The 21,666-nt window shown below is 31.4% G+C and overlaps 1 protein-coding gene across 2 annotated transcripts in view; it reads right to left on the bottom strand.

The window, feature by feature from the left end:
* Positions 1-1,871: 1,871 nt before the first annotated feature.
* LOC130452417 (calcitonin gene-related peptide type 1 receptor) overlaps positions 1,872-21,666 on the bottom strand; it is a 217,279-nt gene continuing 197,484 nt past the window's right edge. For both annotated transcript variants that reach the window (XM_056791693.1, XM_056791692.1), the window contains 4 exons: positions 20,249-20,372; positions 11,562-11,603; positions 8,595-8,678; positions 1,872-2,048 (listed from right to left, as the gene is read on the bottom strand). In XM_056791693.1, coding sequence (XP_056647671.1) covers positions 2,004-2,048; positions 8,595-8,678; positions 11,562-11,603; positions 20,249-20,372 — 295 coding nt within the window. In that variant the 3' untranslated portion in view covers positions 1,872-2,003. The remainder of the gene's footprint in view (positions 2,049-8,594; positions 8,679-11,561; positions 11,604-20,248; positions 20,373-21,666) is intronic.

Below are 21,666 nucleotides of genomic sequence, written 5' to 3' on the forward strand. Positions count from 1 at the left end.
TCAGTTGAAATAATAGGAATTCGAGGTATGATAACACTTTATCCCTCGCCGACACCTGTTAAAATAGTAGCACCAAGTATATTCTGCCCCAATTTTGTCATACGAAGCCTTGTTCTATTACATAGCCGAGAAGCATCTAGATAACGTATCAGCATTACTGGTACATTTAGTTTTAATTGAAGTTTATGTGACGGTACACGTGACAGTTCAAGGGAATTTAAAAACTCGACAGGATATGAAGTACTTAGTTTCGTATACTAGTATCCATCGACAAATATTCTTCCATTTCTCCTTGCACATCTTGCCCGTGACTAATTTTTAGATAATGTAGATTTACGCTTCCGAGGCATTTTTTAGACATACGCTTTCAGTGACAGTCACTGAAGGTACCATTGTACCTAACCTCAAAAATTCCAAACAGCTGAAACTATAGTCAATTGAATTGGATGTATAGATTAAATAGATATTGATTTAACCGTCGGTAATATCGTACGTCGATAATATAGTATTTAGGGTTTGAACTTCATTACTGTATGTTAGATGGTACTGAAGTAGCAAAATGTTGATATTTGTTGACAAATTTTTTTTTATTTTTGTAAAAAATATTTTTTTTTCAATAAAAAGTATACTATGTTACTTCTAGTACCTCCCAAAATATGTGTAGAAAGTTTCATGATGATTCGTCAAGTAGTTTTTGCGGGTAAGCGTAACAAACATCCACGATTTCACATTTACAATAATAGTAAGGATAGTAATAGGTAATAATTAGTAAATAAGTCGTATATAAGTCCATAGCAAAAATAAAACCAGTATGCAGCATGCCTGCAATTAAATATTATTATTAGAATAGAAGACGTTTACAGAGTAGAAGGCTCTTTCCAGTAAATATGCCCTCAAATTATTGCGAAATGCAGGAAAAGATTATATCGATTTAATTTTAATTGGCAAGTGATTGTGTTTTTTTTGTATTGTTAAATATTGAGCCCTTAACCAATTCTAAACGTGGAGTAGGTAGGTAAAGGTCGTGCTTCGTGTACTTAAGTGGATATTCGTGCAACGTCCTTTCTGAAATTGTAGAAGCCTGCTTACGATTTAGGCAAGCGAATTCAAAGATGTATAGGGAAGGAAAAGTCAGAATCTTTTAAAGAAGTTCCTGCAGTGAGCCCTGCTGTTTAGTATGACTAAATATCTAAATATCTTTTGTAGTTTGAAATCGCACCACTCGTACCCCAGATGGGTAGGGCATATCGGAGTACCGATAAGTAAGTTCTTGGAAAACTGATGTCAGCGCAAAACAGGAGGAAATTAATTTTTTAGATGAGACGGCAATATGTAACTCCCATTTCAAGGAATTGTCTACAACAAGCCCTAAGAATTTTACAGATTCAACGACGTCAATGGTGGTTAATAAAAGAAGCTGCAATGTATTTTTATATGATGAAAATTTAGTTTTAGAAACGTTGAGTCAGAGAAAATTAGAATCGAACCAGGATTTAAGGCTGATTAGGTCTCTAGATATAGTCGTATGAAGTACCGTCAGATCAGGGTTGCTCCAAGAGAAACTAGTGTCATCTGCAAATAGACATATTCTTCCACTGATGTCTAGATAAGCAATGTCGATATCTGTAGATTAAACACTTTATTTGAAAAAAATTAATCGCTAATAACCAGTATACGATTGATGCGTATTTTGTTATAAAACAATAAAAAATAAGACTTTGAAGGTGTTTTATAAAAAAAACTACTGAAAAAATTCACATTTTTTAATTAATTAGTTCTTATTACAAGCATTTTTTATTCACAGATATATTTTATATATATATATATATATATATATATATATATATATATATATATATATATATATATTTACAAAGTATAAGCTTCATTTTATTTTAAACACATTCAGCCGCAGTTTCTAGTGTATCTTCATTAGCTTTTGCCATCACTGAAGCTCTTCTGTCAGATACCCATTGTGAAGCTCTGCGACCCACATTTCCTAGTCATACTTTTTCTCTGCCGTTTGTTGTGTACGTCGATTTAACATACTGTAAATAAATAAATATAATTTCAATAAATTTTGGAAATGAGGCGAGGCATTTATTGTATTAGTTCAGGCATATATTGATTTGCAAAATGAAAAGAAGTGCCAAACAAAGGAACCCTTATCCAAGAATATTAGTATATAATGAAGCAAAAGATTAAGTCGGTTAAGCAGGTAAAGCTTGCACGAAAGACTAGAAATAAACTTTAACAATGATCCAATATAACCTATACACCTTTTGTTTTATTAATAGAAAAGAAGTAATTTTCAAAACACACCACCCTCGTCATCACCACCTCAAATATAAGTTCTAAGTACCTTTACTACAAAACCTTTCAGATTACTTCCAGTAGTTACGCTACAGTTGAATAAATTCAAATTACTTGCACCATGATATCAATATTTAGACAATATTAACTTTACTTTTTCTAATTGGGCATGTTAACAAGCAATTTGTCTCTTTACGGGGATGGAAATAATTTAGAGATTCCAATTCACTTTTTCAAATTACCAGGGAAAATAAAACTTGTTAAAATAACTTTTTAGACAGCCATAAAATACAGAGAAAGCTGTCAACAAACTTGGGAATTACCACGGAAAAGGATGATGTACTTGTCGCCTACTAGTATTTTTAACTTAGTTGAGAGTGAATAATTCTCAACTGGAAAATTTTCACATTTTACTTAATTTCAAGAACAGAAAAGTGTTTTATTGAAAACTGCAAGGATTTAGAAGAACGGGCACAGCCTGTGGATCCTTTAGTTAATAAGAAACTAAATATATTGTAATAGAGGACCAGTATGGTCACCACATATGCAATGGTTTTGAAATATTGCTTGAATTTTAATTCAATTATTTATTAATGAAACACATGAACAAAGATAAAAGCCAGGTAATAGTTGCTATTTATTAATGGTTTAGTTGCTTAAATCGTCTCTAGTATGAAGAAAAATGAAATAGGGACCAATAGAAATAAAAATATTGGGAGACTCTGAAGTAATTATAAAGTTGAGTGAGCATTACAAAGAAAAAGATATGAAATCTAAATTAATACAGAGAAGTGAAGAAATTGCAACAAAGTAGATCTATAGAGAAAGAACAAAATTATAAATGGTATCTCCCAGAAAAAAGTGATTAGATGAACAAGAGTTGAAGAAAATTGAACATTGGACAAAGAAGGCCAGGGATTGGACGAAGTGGAGCTGAGTGATAAAGGAGACCAAGGTCCTGTAGAGCTATAGCGCCGAGCAGTGAGTAAGTTAATGTTTCCCGGAATACTTTATACAATAGTAACTTTGGTTTGTTTGTACTATATCTTTTTTAAATTGATAAGGACCTTTCAAACATTTTTTTTAAAGTTTTCTCCATTATTTATTTCTTCGTTGAGTGAATTACAATCTCTCTATTTGAATTTTGAGGTACCTTAATACTCAATATATATCATACGTTTAGGATTATACCACTTAGATAAGTTACTTCCTCCCCATTGAATTCAATTAATTTTTTAATTTTCTTCTGACTACGAAAACCGAAAAGAAACAAGTTGATAATCTAGATTTTTTTCAAAAGAGCTGAAAGGAATATTTGTTAATTTTAAAAATGTAGTTAAGAGAAGATTTTAGTGGTTGTACCCGCACTGGCTAAAGGGTTCATTTCATTTATCGGCCTATAAACTGACCCCTTGAAAATAAGTGACGTGGCTTTGCATATTTTTAAACTTCCTACAGTGGCACAAAGATAGGAGACGATTACGTTTTCAAATTTATATGCATGTCTGATACTATGGAAGAAATTAACATTAATTTTATTATTATATTTGTTCAAGTAACGTTTGAAATAAACAACTAAACGTTTCGTTCAGTGTATACACTACAGCTTCCTACCTTAGTTCCAATCCATACTCTTGAGTTGTGTAAAGTTAGCTTAGAAAATATTTTAGAAAGAAATTATGCTTTTATTATGGGTAAGGAGAGATGAGAAGGAATGAAGACCTCTTCCAATAGGATCTAGTCTCAAGGACTTGGAATACACGACGACAACGGTCACTATAATAAGTGTTATTTTTCATAGTCAACCTTTTTAGGTTTTTTTGTGGAAGGAAGCAAGTTGAATTGGAGTTAGTCGTGAATTGAGCTAACTAAACTAAATGTTTCGTCCTATCAGTTTTCACAAAATGACAATCTTCTATCAGTATTTTAATCTGACTTTCGATTTCATTTTGATTCGAGAAGACATTTGTTTGCTGTTCACATGTCACGTTGTAATGGATAGAATTTGTCATGTCCCATATAACTTAAAATAAGACGTAGAGTGTAAGCTGGGTTACAATTTAAATTATGTTTAATGAATCCAATACTTGAGAACGAGTTAGTTACTCTTGTTCTCTAACGTTTTCTTCCATAAACAAATTGCTCAATCTGACAGAGTTTTCTTATATTCTCTTTTGAAATTGATTATATGATAATATCAGACTAACTTATATACTCAATTTCAATCTAAGAAAACCGGAAATGTGATTTATTTTTGAGTCTTAGAAAACCGGATTCTCAACACAGATTTATGATAAGTGTTTAATGTACGAGATACATCCGGAAAGTGAGAGTAACGAGTGTTTAAAGTGTTTAAAGTTAATCGTATCATTTATGCATTTTCTACGTCATGCCGGTTTCGTCGTATCAAGGTTCCGAAATAAAATCTCTTATTCATCTCACGCCATCTGAAAGATGATAAAGCTCCTGAATGTGTAAAGCTTTGCGCATCGTCAAGTGTTTTGACCGAATATTATGATTTAGGAGATGATGCATCGCTGGTTCAGGTAAAAAGTCGTCAAAACGTCCATGATGAGGAGTACGGTAGGAGATTTTGTTGAGCTTGTGCGTCAGCTCGAAATTCAGGATCGTCGCTTCATGATAACGGAGCTGAGCAGCCATTTGCCGCAAATATTGTGAAGTCAAAACATTTGATTCCATTTACAGACAAGTGTTCCAATTCTGGTGATTGCTATATTGAAAAATAGCTGAAATAGTGCTCTACTAGTTGATAATAAATATGCTCCTGAAAATGTGATTACCTTTTTTTAATATGGAAGTTTAGTTTCTTGATGTGCTTCCTGCTTAAACACTTTTGAAATTCTAAATTATATATTTTTGAGAGTGGACGATTCCTTTAATCTCTGAATTGTGTATGTATAGGGTAATTCACGAAGAGCTGAGTCGACTTGTATAAAAAAAAACTACCGGCTATATTTCTCTAAAAAGTTATTGAAGTTAGTATCATTAGAAATATTTTCAGTTGTCTGTCTGTTACATGACCCCTTACCAATCTGAATTGAGACAACGTGATGAAGCGATTCACATAACCCCATAAAGTCCAAAAAGACAGGATAAGATCCTCATTTTCCGTGTGCCAAATGGCACTGGAGCTAATGGTCTCTGAGATTTAATCAGGAGGGTAGAGGATGCAAAGAATCCGTGGAGTATAAACTACTGCCCATACAAGAGAACATTTATAGCTAGTTACAACTTGCGAACCAGTTAAGAATCATAGTACAGTAAATATAGATATTGATCCAAACACCCCGAATGTTATAGACTTTTTAGAATTATAGTAAATTCCATAATAATGTTCTTTGAAACATCTTTGTTTGAAGGATTCCAGATTTCGCTTATTTCATTTTTTTAAAAGGCAGCTCTTTTTTAGAATTTCAAAAAAACAAAATATGTGGGAAACTAAAGAAAAAATCTATTATTGTTGAACGGTCTTATTTCATTAATATTTTAAACAGAGCTCTACAGTCTATTGCTCAAGTGTCCACTTTCCTCTTCATCACATTAAATTACTTTGGTCATTTTAAAAGTAAATGTTGCGGACAGAACTTTCAACATTTTTCTTAGATAAATATATTTTAAGGAGTTGACTTGTGACTCACTGCGACCTTTTCAGATTTATTGTCTGCCTTTGAATACAGATGACATTCTCTTGCTTTATTCTTATGAAGTCATTTTCGGAACCAAATCCTTAAACTACACTCCTATTTGCATATTGACTTTACGATGTCTTGTTAACAGACTCACTACAGTTTTGACTATTTATTATTAGGTCTGCCGTTAAATATGGCAGTTGTTCTGATCTGAACTGTTTACCCTAGGCTTAGTTTACTTCATTATAGCATAGCTCATAGCTTTTTCCATTAATTTTGTAATGACAGCTTCTGCATTGTCACAGAAAGATTTTGATTTAACGAAAATTATTGATGCAGTTCCTTTGGCCATTTCATCTACCTTGTGTTGTCCTTATAACCTTCATACATTGGTATTTAGACCACAATGACTTCACTACAGCCACAAAGTGTACTTAGAACACACACATAACTTCATACTACCTAGAGAATCGAATGCTTTTGGTAAAGATAGTTATGGAATACATTCTGTATTGCCTTTTGATCTTTTCCACGTAGTAGTGGATCGCCATTTGGAAAAATATGGCGTCTTTTCTTTTGGAGGTGGATCTCGCATTCAGTATTCCCTTTCTATAGTTATTTTGAATTAAGGATATACTCTTTCTGTGATTGTGAACTATTGAAAATATTACAAGTGAAATGAGTAAAATTAGACAGGTAAAAGTCTACAAATTATATGACAAATGATATCCGATACATTAGTTGACTCAGCGCATTTTATATTAGTTGTTGTTGTATAGTGGATGATGAATAGTTTCCAAAACCATCACTTAAAGGATTTACTTCCAATGATCAATTGCCAGTAGGCTGAATATTACTGCAAAATTTTTCTCAGCATCCAAACAAGTTCTGATTGTGTTTCTGATTGTATATCTATAAATGAAAACCATTTGGTATAAACTGATAAAATTTCAATCTTTATAGGAAAAATATTAATACTGCTCTTATATTTAAGAACAAACCTCTGGGTATATTGAGACTCTTGAAAATGGGTTCAAAAGTCAAGATTCCAACTAAATGCGGTTCAATCCATGAACTTAGCCAATTTCTTGTATATTTCTCTGTCTACTTAGTTTGAATAGTTTGTATTTCAAAGGATGCTTTGAAACTTAGCAGAAAGCGTAATTCCTAAAATTTATAGAAGTTTTGTTTTAACGTTATTTGAATCAATGTATTCTGCGAAAATATCTGAAACTTAACGAATTCGAAGTTTTCTCGTAAATATATTTCAGTTCTTCCTATCCGTGGAAGCGTTGAGTGAATAAATAAAATCTAATAAGGGGATCCCCAACAAAAAACTGAATTTTTGACAGAAACCCTTACAATTTCTCTCTTGAGACAAACAAACGTTTTACTTTCTTTTCAGCTGCCAAAAGTACAAAAGGTTGTTTCACTTTTTAGTAATATATCTTCATACTTTTTTAGATACTTCATCTTCTCGTATTCTTACAGTACCAACAAATAATCTCAGTTGCATTCTTTTATGTTATTTCTCATTCGCTACATCCCATGTCTATATAACTGGAAATAGTTATCGTGTAGGAGATTCTGTTGATATTTTCTATAATGATCTTTTTCGTCACTCATCCTGAAAAGCAAAACGTTTATCTTCACTTATTCACTTCCACTCGAAGTATTTCATGATATTTAGAATCCTAGAATGAGGACTAGCTGCTATAATACTGTACTTATAGTTATTATAAAATGTGGCTTTAATTCTTGCACTTGCTAAATCTTCTACTTTGGTTAGCTATGACCATTGCAGAAAATTTTATGATTGGCTAGACTATAATCCTAGTATAGAGAATCGCATAGGTGATACTATATTCCTAGATATTATAGAATGATTGAAACATTGTTTTTTAGCATTTGTTAAAATCACAAGCTTCTTTCCATACTCTTCTTGTTTTGTTATTAGGGAGCCTATTGGGTTCTTCTGTAATAGATTGAACAAGCTCAAATTTTCGATTTTTTCATTTGATAGTATACTATTATTTTTTCTAGCGACACCCTCAAAAATTTTCTCAATATTTGCCTTTCTCAGATTCGCAATCACTCTTCGTTGGTCTCTCTTCTCGTCCTTATCTTACAACAGTACGTAACTATTAGTATTTTAACTATTATATCTCGTAGGATGTAAAACATCTAAATTCAGTTAGTTATTCAATGTTTGTGTCATAGCTGAATATATTTTAATATTCTGACTTGTTGCTCAAATTTATAGTCATTGATGGTGGTATTTTGTCCAGTTTTGCCAACTGTATAAATGTTATGAATCTGTTTTGGAAATTAATAGAAAATATTTGATTATATGGAAAACTTCAATACGCCACTTGGTTTACATAATGACAAAAATAGATATGATGATGATTGTACTACAAAATAATCAAAACAGTAACAAAAGACAACTGATATTAGTCAAACTACGTACCTCGTGCAATGACGATCGTCAAATACTTTGATAGAACTGGATGGAAATAAAGTTCAACAGATATAATTATTATAATCTAAGAAAGACTTTAATATATGACTATTACTGAACTAAAAGTAGGTTAGTAGTATTAGTAAGCTCTGTATTAGTACCTTACGTACCGACATAGTCGTTGCACTGCACGAATTAGCTCTTGGTCTAAAGGAACGTACTGTGCGCCATTTTCTTTTGATCTGAGCTTGAACCTGGAAAAATGAAGTATAATCATTTATATCTTGACTACTGAATATTCTCATAAAGAATCACTGAGCAGTTTACATGGTTTAAAGTGATTAAAAAAAAACGAGTGGAAGTAGAGATCACAAACATGTAAAAAATATTTATAGTGAAATCATGAAAATTTCTAGGTTTGGGTTTTCAGATACGATCTTTTTAACTAAAATATTTCCAAAGACGACCGACTTCCGGTTCTACCGGAGTGTAACTTTGTTATTTTAAGTAGAATATCCTGTATATTAATCCAGTTTTGAAATCTACGTAAAATTTTGGTATATTTTTGTCTAAAAATTTTTTTCGAAAAATACTTACTTTTTGAGTTATTAATTTTTTGGTAAAAAATATGACCGTTGCCGAACCTTATAAATTATTTTTTACCCTAAGGATACCCTTAACGATATGGAAATGATTTCTATTCGGTTACTTTAAGCAAGGTCAGACGTATTTGAATCTATGTTGAAAAATTTTTCATTTTATACAGGGTGCGTATAAGAAGTGTTCAAAGTTTAACTTTATAAATATAAAATTTCTCTATTTTTTTTTTAAATAAAAACATCCGATTTTTTCTATTTTAATGCATTCAGGGGTAAAAAATGAGGCAAATTCATGTATACATTCCTATACCTAAACCTCACCTTTGTCCAGATATTAAAAAAATTGTGTGTGGTAAAAATTTTATTTTAACCCCTTAACTTTTGCTTCAAACGAACCGTATAGCTTCAAATTGTTGAGAATTCTTTTAGCATTATGCTAGTTTGGTCGTAGGATATTTTGCAGCAAATAAAGTACATGTTATTGTCACATTTGTCATATTAAATAAGTGTTATTTATTACAAAGCCTACTAAAAGTATACATAAAAAATTAAAACTTGTTAAAAAATACAATAATAATTTAAGACCTCAAATATCTTAAACGCGACTAAAAGTCGGATAGAATTAGTAAATACAATTCTTTTACAGACATTGACTAGATGAAAAAAATCCTTTTTTATTTTTTAGTGCTTGTATCAACGGGTCAAAATATAATTTAGAACAACACCTGTATCTCTAAAAATTTACAGAATACATTTAATATCTAGATAACGGTAAGGTTTAGGTTTAAGTATATGAATTTGCCAAATTTTCCCCTGAATGCATTAAAACAGAAAAAACGGGTAGTTCTATTTAAAAAAATGAAGAAATTTGATATTTATGAAGTTGAAATTTGAACACTTTTTATACACACCCTGTATAAAATGAAAAATTTCTCAACATAGACTCAAATACGTCTAGCCTTGTAAAAAGCAACCGAACAGAAACCATATTCATATATTTGAGGGTATACTCGTGAAAAAGTAACTTATAAGGGTCTGAAACGGTCATATTTTTTACAAAAAGTATGCATTTTTCGAAAAAGTTTTGAGACAAAAGTAAACTAAAATTTTAGTATATTTCAACAATGTATCAATATACAGGGTGTTATATTCAAAATAACAAAGTCACAGTCGGCTTCCAGTAGAACCAGAAATTGGACATCTTTGACAATATTTTAGTTAAAAAGATCGTATCCGAAAACCCAAACGTAGAAATTTTCATGATTTTACTATAAGTATTTTGCCACATACAGATAGTTTTAACTCGCCGTGGGAAGCCCTGTATAACATAAAATTAAAAATGGAATCTATAGCTTGCACAAAAATATAGGAAAATATTGAGAATACATTAGTCGAAAAAGCAAGTCGTTGATGTACTTATGCAGTGAGAGATTATATCGATAAAGGGGTGACGTTTTTCAACTGTGTTTTCTTAATCCTGATAGAGGCTTCAAATTGTGAAAAATTTTATCTCAAAGATTCATGGTATTACCATTCAAAAATGATTTCGGCCATATCGCCAATACGGTACTTTTGACGAAACGCAATATGGACGTTCTTTTATGAGCATTGCTCACAAATAACATAAACAATGTTGGTCTTTATGGCGTCTTTTGTGCCTGTGTTATTAACATAAATGGATAACTTCACGTGGTTTGACAAGAGATAATCTAGAGTTTGCCGAATCCCAAGACCTTAAGAGATAACCAACAGGTCTATTCCCTAAATCAACTCATCGCTTAATTATGAGTTAGTGCAGTCGCTGTATGGAATACATCACTATGTTGTTGAAATCTCATCTTGCTGGGATCGATCCCTTATTGGGAAATAAAAAATGCACGCAAGTTCCAGACAAGCTAAGATGCTAACTAGGAAACTACGACTAGAGATTGAAAGAACGCATGAGCCGACATGGCGACATACCGATGTAAATGATGATTTTGCGGCTTCAATTTCTGCACCTGCTAAATTTGGTATCGATGTAAGGCCAAACCTTCCACGTAGTGAACGAATAGAGAACCAATTCCTGCGACCGTCGACGAAATGATAAATTGGGATCTCGTTTATAGTGGCAATATTTCTTTTACATGTTATTATATTATTTGGAGAATGTGTGGCCCCTGTGTGGTTTGGATCACCCGCTCCTAGGCACAGGAATCTTTTGGTGCAGGTAGCGGTCTTTTTACTGTTTTCAAAATCGCATGTGTTTCGTATCCATTATCCGTTATGTGCCATTTATAATGGCATGTGTTTTGTTGTTGTTTCTTGTCGGTGGGATTCATTTTACAGTTCGTTTAACGAGCTCAAAACCATCCACTATATTCAAACTCAATTACAAAAAATGAATCATATATAGCCTCTTCGGATTCTAATAACGCTATTTCAGGAACAAATAATAAAATTAATTACTTTTCTTTTGTTTCCAAATCTAATTACGAGACTGGAGAAAAAACTTATAATGACTTCCACAGTTAGTCAATGGAAATTATTAAAACTTACCTCTCCATTACAGAAGCAGAACAGTATTGCAACACAAAGGCCCTGAAATAATAGAAAATTCATTACAATACGTTTCGACTTCAATCAAATCTCATGAAGTAGATTGATTTTTGGAAGTAGTATATGTACAATTCATTCAAAATAAAATTAGTTGAATGAAAACGTTGAATGAATGAAAATATGAGAGAATATTAATGAGCTGAATATAATAGACTAAAAGATTTTGTAAGGCGTCTAATTCTCTTAAAACTCTATTTTTAATATAAATCGACGTCGTTATTTCAAATAGATAAAAGGAGGTTCAATATAAAGTCAAGGTAATAATTAAACTTGTTTTTTAAATTTTTGGTACAGCTTTACGAGTTTAATTGATAATTTTGAGAATTTATTTAACATACTTTTCATAGAGTACAGGTAAAATAAGATTAAACCCGAAATTAAATTGTGCACTTTTGATTTTCTAGATTCTTAGAGGATTTTGGTTATTGAATATGCAAAACAAAATGACGGGCACGGGTTATCTAAATTTTGGATTTTAGTATTTAAAAAAATATACAAACGCGAATAACTCAAAAATTAAAAGGAATTCGAAAAAACTGTCCAAACAAAAAATGTAGAAGTTAAAATTTTTTATAAAAAAGGTTTCAAGTCATTTTTTTTGTTGGAGCCACTATTTCGCAGTAACTCTCCTTCAACAAGAAAGTTGCATGAAGAGAATATATGTTTCGCACTTGGATCGATTATCTCCTGGTAAAATATATTTTTAAATATAGAGGAGTAGCGCCCACAGAGAGAGGAATCGAGGGATCTTTATTTTATTTTATTACTTATATACTTTATTTTAAAGGTAATATTACTATAACACGTTGGGAATAAATAATTGGACAACAGTTGCTCGAGACAGGAAACATTGGAATCGTAGTTCGAGAAAGTAACTTTGGCGCCGGTGAAGAAGACGAAGTTATTGTAATAGATGTTGAAATTTCACTCACATTCATAACTTCATGTTTCCTTTCTAAATCCCTAAATATGATGAGCGAAACAACATGTGAACTTAAAATTAGTTTGAAAATTTTACAAAACTACTAAAGACAGACTCCTTCACTCAATATTATGATAGATGAACCACTGTTTTATGTGGTGAATACTGATTCAGATTATTTGACAAAATCATTATTGTTTGTCATAACATTGACTGCACATTATTACCAGAAATACTTGGAGATGATGCTACCAGAATATCAGTTTTTGAGCTAAATCTGCTAAAGAATTGGAGCCAATCATTTATCACCAAGCGTCCTCAGATAAAGTTTTGAAACCTCAATAACCTCCTTGACTATCAAATATTGCAGATTTAACACCACTCGTTTCAATAATAATGAAATTAAATCATTTAATATCGCGAATATTTCTAAGATAGAATATTCTTCTCAAAGTAAGAGACTCAAAGACATATCATAAGAAAACCAGCTACTAAAAAAACAGAAAATAAGTTGCATCCAATATGTTCTATATATTTTAGATTGTGGAATAATTTTGAAAAATTCGGCTCTATTTGTGAAAAACGTTTTGGTTTTCGTAGTGGGATTGTGGAAAATTGAACATGTACTAACTCTAATATGTTTCCTAGCTTTCTAATACCTATGTCTTCGTTGTCTGGGAATTAATTAGTGTGTGCTAAATTATGTAATATATTGTAAAAAAAGACCAAAAGACCACAACTGATCAGAAAGTCAAATTTTCATTTGTCTTTAAAAAAACTAATTGTTCTTGAATTTAGGTCTCTTCTGTTTTAAAATTAGTTTTTTTTTGATAGTTTTTAAAAGGAAGATAAATTTTGACGTTTCCACTTTTCTTTAAGTCTTTGTCTTTGATTATATATTATAGACAAACGCTTAAGCGATTGAGCACGTTTATTTAGAGACCGTACGGAAGTTTTATATCGAACATTAAATTATCAGAAAAACATTACTCTAGCGCATTGCACAAAAATATACATCAACTTTGTGATTGATTACCGACGATTAATTATTCTCGAACCCACTGATGTTTGTTAGCTCAGGGTAAATTTTATGATGTAATTTGTTAATTATTAAAATTTTTCAAGGAAAAATCTACTTTGAATTCGTTTAATTTATTTCAGAATTCACAATCAGACGTCGATCTTAGATCTTAGAATTGTGAGTGTTGGTGTAGTAGTAGCAGTGTGTTCACAACGATTATACCTCGGAATGATTATTATATATAACGACATATCTATTGAAGTGATATCAAATTTTATGAAACATTGCTTATTAACATTAAAAAATTAAAAAAAGATATTACGTAATAACAAATGAGATACCCTGTATATTGCTGTATTGCTGTAGAGGTTTCTTTTATACTAATTCGGCGATATCCACGGGGTGTACTTAGAAATGATAAACAAATTTTTATAAATCTTCATATGAAAAAACATCGCTGAGAAACAAGAATAATTGGAATATAATAACACTAAAATTGATATCAACTGTCATCAATGCAATGTATATTCCTTGCCCACTAATACTTTTAAATGTTGTAAGTGTCGCCGAAGAACACGTGTGTCTAAATAAAAGACTTAATTTAGTTTGGACTGTTGACAGTAGTGATTTGCAGTGTAGCTTTAAACTGTTTATGTTCAGCCTTTGAAGCCGATAACCTTTAGTTCAGTTTAGTTAAACGAGAACTAACAAAGTTGACAATGCAACTAAAAATATTATTTTACGATTAGTGTGTGACATTTATAAAGCAAATTGAGTACTAAAGTTGGACATGATTCAAAACAAACTGCGTACTTATCCTAATTATGACTAAAATAATACTTCGGCGTACTTTACTAGAGTGTAGTTTCAAACATAAAAAAACTTAAATAAAACACCTCGTAGTTAAATACAGCAGACTAGATGATTCAATCGTTGTTAAATAACGCATCTTATCATTCCCGAATATTACAAAAAATCCAATTACCTTTAAAAAAAATGAGGTATCAACATTGATGAAAATTTATATTAACATTCTTGAAATGATTCTCACGACGAGGAGTTTTCTCAAATTTTAAAAAGTTGCCGTTCACCTCCTTTAAGAGTTATAAAGTATGGTAAATACGTCAAGTTAAATGGAATTCGACAATTATGTATGGAAAAATAATAAAGAGAGAAATTTATTAATGAACGCCTGCTACGTGGATTTAAAGCAATCAATTGATAATCTACAGTTTATTTATTGGGCATAACGGCTCAAATAAAATGTGTATATACCATTATAGATGATTTAAAAACTGAATCAGATTAGTTATACCAGAAGGTAAAAGAAATTTACTTAAAAAAATCTTAATGCTATATCAATAAAGGTGGACATCAATTGAAGCATCAACTATTGTGAAAGTTACTACTACTACTACTACTGTTAAAAAATAGTTGTCCTCGAATTACTATAAGAGGTACTTTTACAGCAGTGGAAGAATATACTGTATGACCAAGTGTCAATATTTTAGTTCAAATAATTTTCCAAATGAATTCTGGTCAAAGCCTTATAGGATACTCTGTATTTTTTATTGCTATTGGTTTCCAATTTCTAGCTCCCCAGTTACTGCAAGTATTGCAAAATATCAATTTCACATAATTTAAAAATACGTGTGAATGTTTTATATAATTTGAGGAAATTTAATGATTCCATTCCAAAATAAATGTAAGTGGGAAAAATAAAAATATTCGTGATACGCGATTAAAATTTCAATTATTATAGAACGTGCATTTATTGAAATCGGAATCGACGCGTACGTGGGATGCATTTATAAAACGAGCTTCTTGTTAGAACCTGAGGATTCGATATGCCAGCTACGATATGATATAAAACATATTACCATGCGCTTTACTCCAACTGCAATTCACCTACGTTTTAAAAAATTCATTGATATTCCAGCTAACACGATTTACTCTATATTACCGAAGCCAATCTGAATCTGTTTTGCACCTTTTGGGAATAGAGCTTGATGCTATCGTTCTCCCATACACTGTTCGATGTCTCGAGATTTTATGGTTGATTCTTGTGAAGGAATCCGTTATAGTATAACATACGTTTTGGAACAGAGGAATTCAAAATTTTTATAAAATTGTGGTGAGAATCATATACGGGACATAAACGGAGGCGACATGTTAAGTATTCTGTTATTTATTTCGCACCTGGATAATAGACAGAAAGAAGAGTTAAGATAACTAGATACGATAGTAGGATGCAAAAATTTAGATCCAGCTGGACGTTAGGATAAAGAATTCTTAATCTTCACAGATGGCTCGCTAACAAATAATACGAAATCCTGTATATTTTCCATCCAAGAGTCGTAGAGATTGAGGTTTCAAGCTGAAATTGTTGATCAATCAGGAACAAAACATTCTACACAAAGAGTCAGACAGGTTCAAAAACAATACTATAGAAAACAACAAACTTCAAATTAGTAGCAGCTGTTGCGAGGCACATTCTTGGATTCGTAACACTCTGCTAGATACATAGACACAATGAAGTGTAAAGAAACTTTAAAACAGATAGGATAGGACGGTAGGAGAGGTTGCTAAAGAGACAGACCATTTAACTATGGATTTATGAAGATTAAACAAAAAAGATTATAAGATTCAGAAATGGAGAGTGATGAAGAAGAGAGAAAGAAAAACGACGTGAAAAACAAAAGTAGATTTCTTCCAGTATCTTGTTTTTCCTTTCTTACTATTTTGATCTCGCTCTTCCACATTTTGTCCCTTTTGATCCTTGTCTCCATATATGCTCTAGCCACTTGATGACAGAACTATTCTTATTATTTTTCGATCGATTATCCTTCTCTTTTCCAATTATCATCCTAGCTATTATCTATCGTTTCTGAGGCATACATTCTTATGGGTTTTATTTTTTTCAATATGTTCATCTTTCTTTGAGTAGATCATATATTACTTTGTTTGTATGTTATTTTTGTCATTATTTCGTCTTTCCCGTTTGTCTCCTAATTCTTTATCATTACGCCCTGATATTGAAAATTTGTGTTAACTATTTTCATATATCAATTTTGTCCTGTTCTTTACTCTCATTACTCGTATCTCCAATTTTTTCACATTAATTTTTAGTTCAAACTGAATCCTCCTTCAATACCTGTTAGAATTACTCGGAACTTTTTTATTTCTTCTTCTTGTGCCAACTTCTTTCCTCCTTAGTAAATAAAAGTTTTTTGAGAGTCATTTATACTTACTTATCTGGAATCTCTTCTACCAAAGGTGTAGAGGTAATATTTCTTCTCCATTTGATTTTTTCTTTTCCTTCTTGTTTAGCTCGTCTTGAATTCTTTTCTCTTTTTTCCATCATTCTTACTATGTCTCCAAATCATCTCAATTATTTTTCGATTTTTTGCACTGCACTTACTACTACTACTTCTATTATACTATTTCTATTTCATATTGATGCCTTTTCCATAATTTATGTGTATGTATTGCATCTCTTGATACAGCGTTTCCAAAATATTGTTTTCGAACACAAACCAAAAAAGTCGAAAGGGTGTAAAAAAAATGAATCAGCAAAATAGGTATACGTAATCCACAATCATTACCGCGAATTTTTTGGGTACAAATGCTACAACATACTCTTGCTGGAACGAAAACATCTCGTTTTCTTACAGATAATAAAAAAAATGAATAAAACTTGTTTTATGACACGAAACTCCTTGTAAAACTTGCATAGTTAATTCAGTACTTTGAATAAATCAATGCAATGGCCTGAAATTCATGCTTTTACGCAAAAAGACAAGATTTCTGCATTTATGGAAAAATTGGAACTGTGGATAATATGTTTGAAAAATAATAACCTTAACATGTTTCCCACTTTTAAAATTACCTGTTTTGTTGATGAAATAGAAGAAAGTAAATTTCTTATCATTAGTTATTTGACCAGTCTATAGAAGCAATTCTCGTTTTACTTTAAATCATATGTCCAAGTATGAATGGACAGAAACCCTTTTATGATTGAAAAATATGATAATTTTAGCCTTACGACATCAGAACAGAAAATGATAATTGACTTATCTAGTGATAGCACATTAAAGTCGATTTTCAAGACGAAAATAATATTGTCACGTTTTGGGTACGAGTAATGGACGATTTTCCTACGTTGACAAATAAAGCTTTAGAACTTTTATTGCTGGTTTTTCTACAGTAGCTATCTTAAAAACAAAGTATCGATCTCGATTAGTGATTGAAAAGGAGCTGAGAACTGCGATTTCTTTTGTGCTGAAAAAAAAAGCTCAACTTTTTTTTTATAATGTTGTATTAATTATATATTCTTTTTTTATTATTGTAATATTTGATGTTATTACATTGAAAATCATTATTTCTTATAATAAATAAATATTTTTTATGTAGATTTTACATAATATTATATCTTATTTTGTAGCCCATTAAATAAATTATAGTATCAGTTGAGTATTTATGAAATTGGATTATTCGAAAAATTAAGAGCGCGCAACAATTTTTTTTAAAGAGGGCCGCAGTTACAAAAAGGTTCGAAACTACTGCCTTAATGGCTTGTATTCATATTATTGATAAAATTAAATACGTGCTTTCTAATAGTATAGTTTTTGCATTTCCACTAATCTCTTTTTAATGTAGATTATTTAAATTTGCACTATTTTTCGATATTTTCTACTCCTCCCATAGTTTCTTAACAAACTGTATATTCTAACATAAACTAATGAATATATTCAATTGTAATTTTTATAAATAATTTCAGGAAAAAAAAACAAATACGTATATTTAACATAATTCAGTTATATCTTTTTTCCGGGGATTTAAAGTCGTTAAAATATTTATTAAGCGATATAGATTATTTGCTTTCTTCAGACTCTAAAAAATCAGATGTCCTCTCTTTGTTAAGTTGAAAATACATTTCAGAGCATTAAGGGAGAGCTTACGTAAAGCCATTAAAAACTTCTTCCTCTTAATACAGCGATTTTCTTCGGCATAAAATACAAGTATTTTCTTAATTAGAAACTGTCATTAACATAAAACAATTTAAGTAACAAAAGTTTCTCACAAAGACTACAGATCTTAATTGGGAAGGCTACGCTTATTGTTTGGATATATTGGAAATCGCTGTATATACTTTAAATAATTGGACACGAACCAGGAGAAGGAAAGTCCAGAAGCAGATGAAAGAGAAGGAGACAACAATTGTAAGATCAACGACATGTAGATATAAAATCAGATTCTGATAAATTGGCATTCTGGTATACCAGGATGGTCCCAGAAGTACCTGCCCTTACTAACAAAGTACAAAAATTTTGGAAAAAAATATTTTTATTTTTCAACGTAATCTTCTGTTAGCTCCATACAATTTTCCCAGCGATGTTCAATAAGTTCGTTAATAATAAGAATCGTCAAGCTTTTCAAAATAGCTATCTTATATATTAAAAAAATTGATGATTTCCATTCCGAGTCCGTTCAGGCGTTCTACCCAACCGATTTGCTTAATTTTTTTTTCAATGAAAGGTATTGATTAACTGTTAACATCACATCTTTATTGTTGGAATATCTTTGACCACCGACCATTTTTTCAAGTCTTAGACCAGAAAATAATCCGAGGGAGCTAAATATGGCAAATAAAATGCAAGATGTAGTAATTCAATCTTTAATTCATAATTTTGGCCATTGCAATGGCGGATTCGCGAATGGCGAATGTCTTAATGAAACAACGCTTTCTTCTTAGCCAAATGCGGCAGTTTTTGCTCAATTTCTTCGCTCAAACGTTGCAATAAGTTCGCATAATACTCGCAATTGGTAGTTTTTTCAAGACAATCAATGAAAAACCTTGCTTGCAGATGTCTTTGCCTTTTTTGCAGCCGGTTTTCCCTTTTCAGTCCATTGTTTTGATTGTGTTTTTGTTTTGGGTATGATAGTGATAGACTTAATAAATCAATGGAATTAATTTTTTTGGCGCTGTTTGTATTCCATTGTGAGTAAACGCGGTACCCATCTGACGCACAGGTTTATCACATCAAATTTTCAGTTAATATGCGAGGTACCGTTGAAATCGACGATCATTCAGTACCCCTTTTTGGATTTTCTTCAACATTTCTGAAGTCGTCACCTCATTTGGCCGACCACTGCGATGCAGATCGCACGGCCTCGTTTTATCTCTGCTACCCAATATTTTACTGTTGATAACGAAGGTGCAGTCTCACCAGAGTAGGTATTGAGCCCCTACCACATCTAGCATTTAGTCCAGATCCTGCACCGTCAGATTACTATTTCTTTGAGGCGTTGAAAATACAGTGCAGAAATTTTTGGCAATCCAAGTTTTCAAAGTACTTACCGTACGTTGGGTTAAAGCCATCGATAAACTATAGTTTAAATATAGAGAGTTTTTTTGTCTACTTAATAAACCAAGTGAAGTCAAATTAACATTATTCATTAGACGCCCTGTTTATTCACACATTGATGATCTTTTATTTTTAGGTTTGGTTATTTGTGATGCACTTATTTGTACCCCTTGATATGAAAACAAAATAAAATGTTCACCAATATTTTGTTTATGCTTAAAATTTTGTCCTATACTAACAATATATTCATAAATTTTGCACAACTTACTATATCAGGCCGTTATCGCCGCTAATTAAAATGATTTATAAAACTTACCTGGAAGGAAGTTGTTACCGCTGAGAACAAGTCATAATAGTACAACCAGGGCTCTCCTGTTTCTGGACGAAACGGTGTGAGGAGAAAGTTCAATCCGAGAAGAGGCACCAAAAGTAGTGTTGCTCTGTAAAAATTTCATGTGTTTTATTTCAATATTTTATTTTATTTCAATATTTCAATAGAGTGTGATTCATTTATAATATGTTGTGTTTATTCATTATTCATGATAGTTGTTAAAAACCGATATTACGGATCAACGTAACTGAAGTCGCGTCAGATCAGATGATTGATTGTTTTCGTTTTTTGTGATAAATCTAATCTGTTTGCTGATACATGCTTTTTTTGCTGGTATTTATTTACTCTATTCTTAATTTTGGAGGATTAGTAATGATAAGCGACAAGAAAAGAAAAGTGGTGCCCATTGTGCAATGACATGAGCCTTGCATGAACACGAGACACTGTGAAATTTGAATTTCACTTTAGAGCATAAAATGTCGATAGTAGAATAAAAAAGTTTGCTTTTGTATTTAGAAGACCGAGTGAACGATATATTTCAAATTCTTTGGTTTTATTTACAGATTAAAGGATCAAAATAAATATGTGTATTGTGTTTTACTACTAAAATAACTTGATAGATGTGGTAAATAATTTAAAAGTGCACGCTTTTCTTTTATGTTTATAAGTACTTACTCTCAATAAATCAAATATAGTCTCCCATCATGTTTTATTGTATTGGGCTTGATAACGTTGCTCATAATGTCCTGATGAAAGCAATTTATCTCGATGAACATGCAGGCTACATATTTTTAATGACGTCCTGTAGTTTATGCCTTTAGATTTTTTTTATCATAATATCAACTAACTTTTCGTAGGTTTCAGCTTTGTTATTGTCAAAAAACCCAGCTTCATAACACTCGCTTTTCAAGCACAATTAATCCAATATGTGTCCGAACTACTGAACAACAAAAATCCTAACTTCTGATTGCTTCTGATAACTTTGCAAAAACTTTTTTAAGTATCCAAAAGCTTCTGAAGGTTTTTCCAGTTTTTAACATATTGTTCCATTAACCGTCACATTAGATGCAGAGGTGATATCAACACTTTTTCCGCTTCAATTATGGGTTCAAATTTTACGTTTTATTTTTCGACATAAAGTTCTGTTCTTATAGGTTATGACCATTGAATATAGTGCTTAGCATCCCTTCTGGTATTCCATAAGCAAAAATAATCCTCTCTGTAGTCTCATTAAACTCACAGATAGAGCGATTGGAACAAATTTATTTCCGTTGTGAAATAAAACAGCTTTTAAACTTATCTGTCAATGAGTAGATAAAGGAATACAAAGTATGAAATTATGAATATTTCTTCCATGTCATCACCAAAACAAAGTTCTCCTTTTATGAAAACATTGAAAATGT

Source organism: Diorhabda sublineata, chromosome 1, assembly GCF_026230105.1.
Source record: "Diorhabda sublineata isolate icDioSubl1.1 chromosome 1, icDioSubl1.1, whole genome shotgun sequence".
NCBI lineage: Eukaryota > Metazoa > Arthropoda > Insecta > Coleoptera > Chrysomelidae > Diorhabda > Diorhabda sublineata.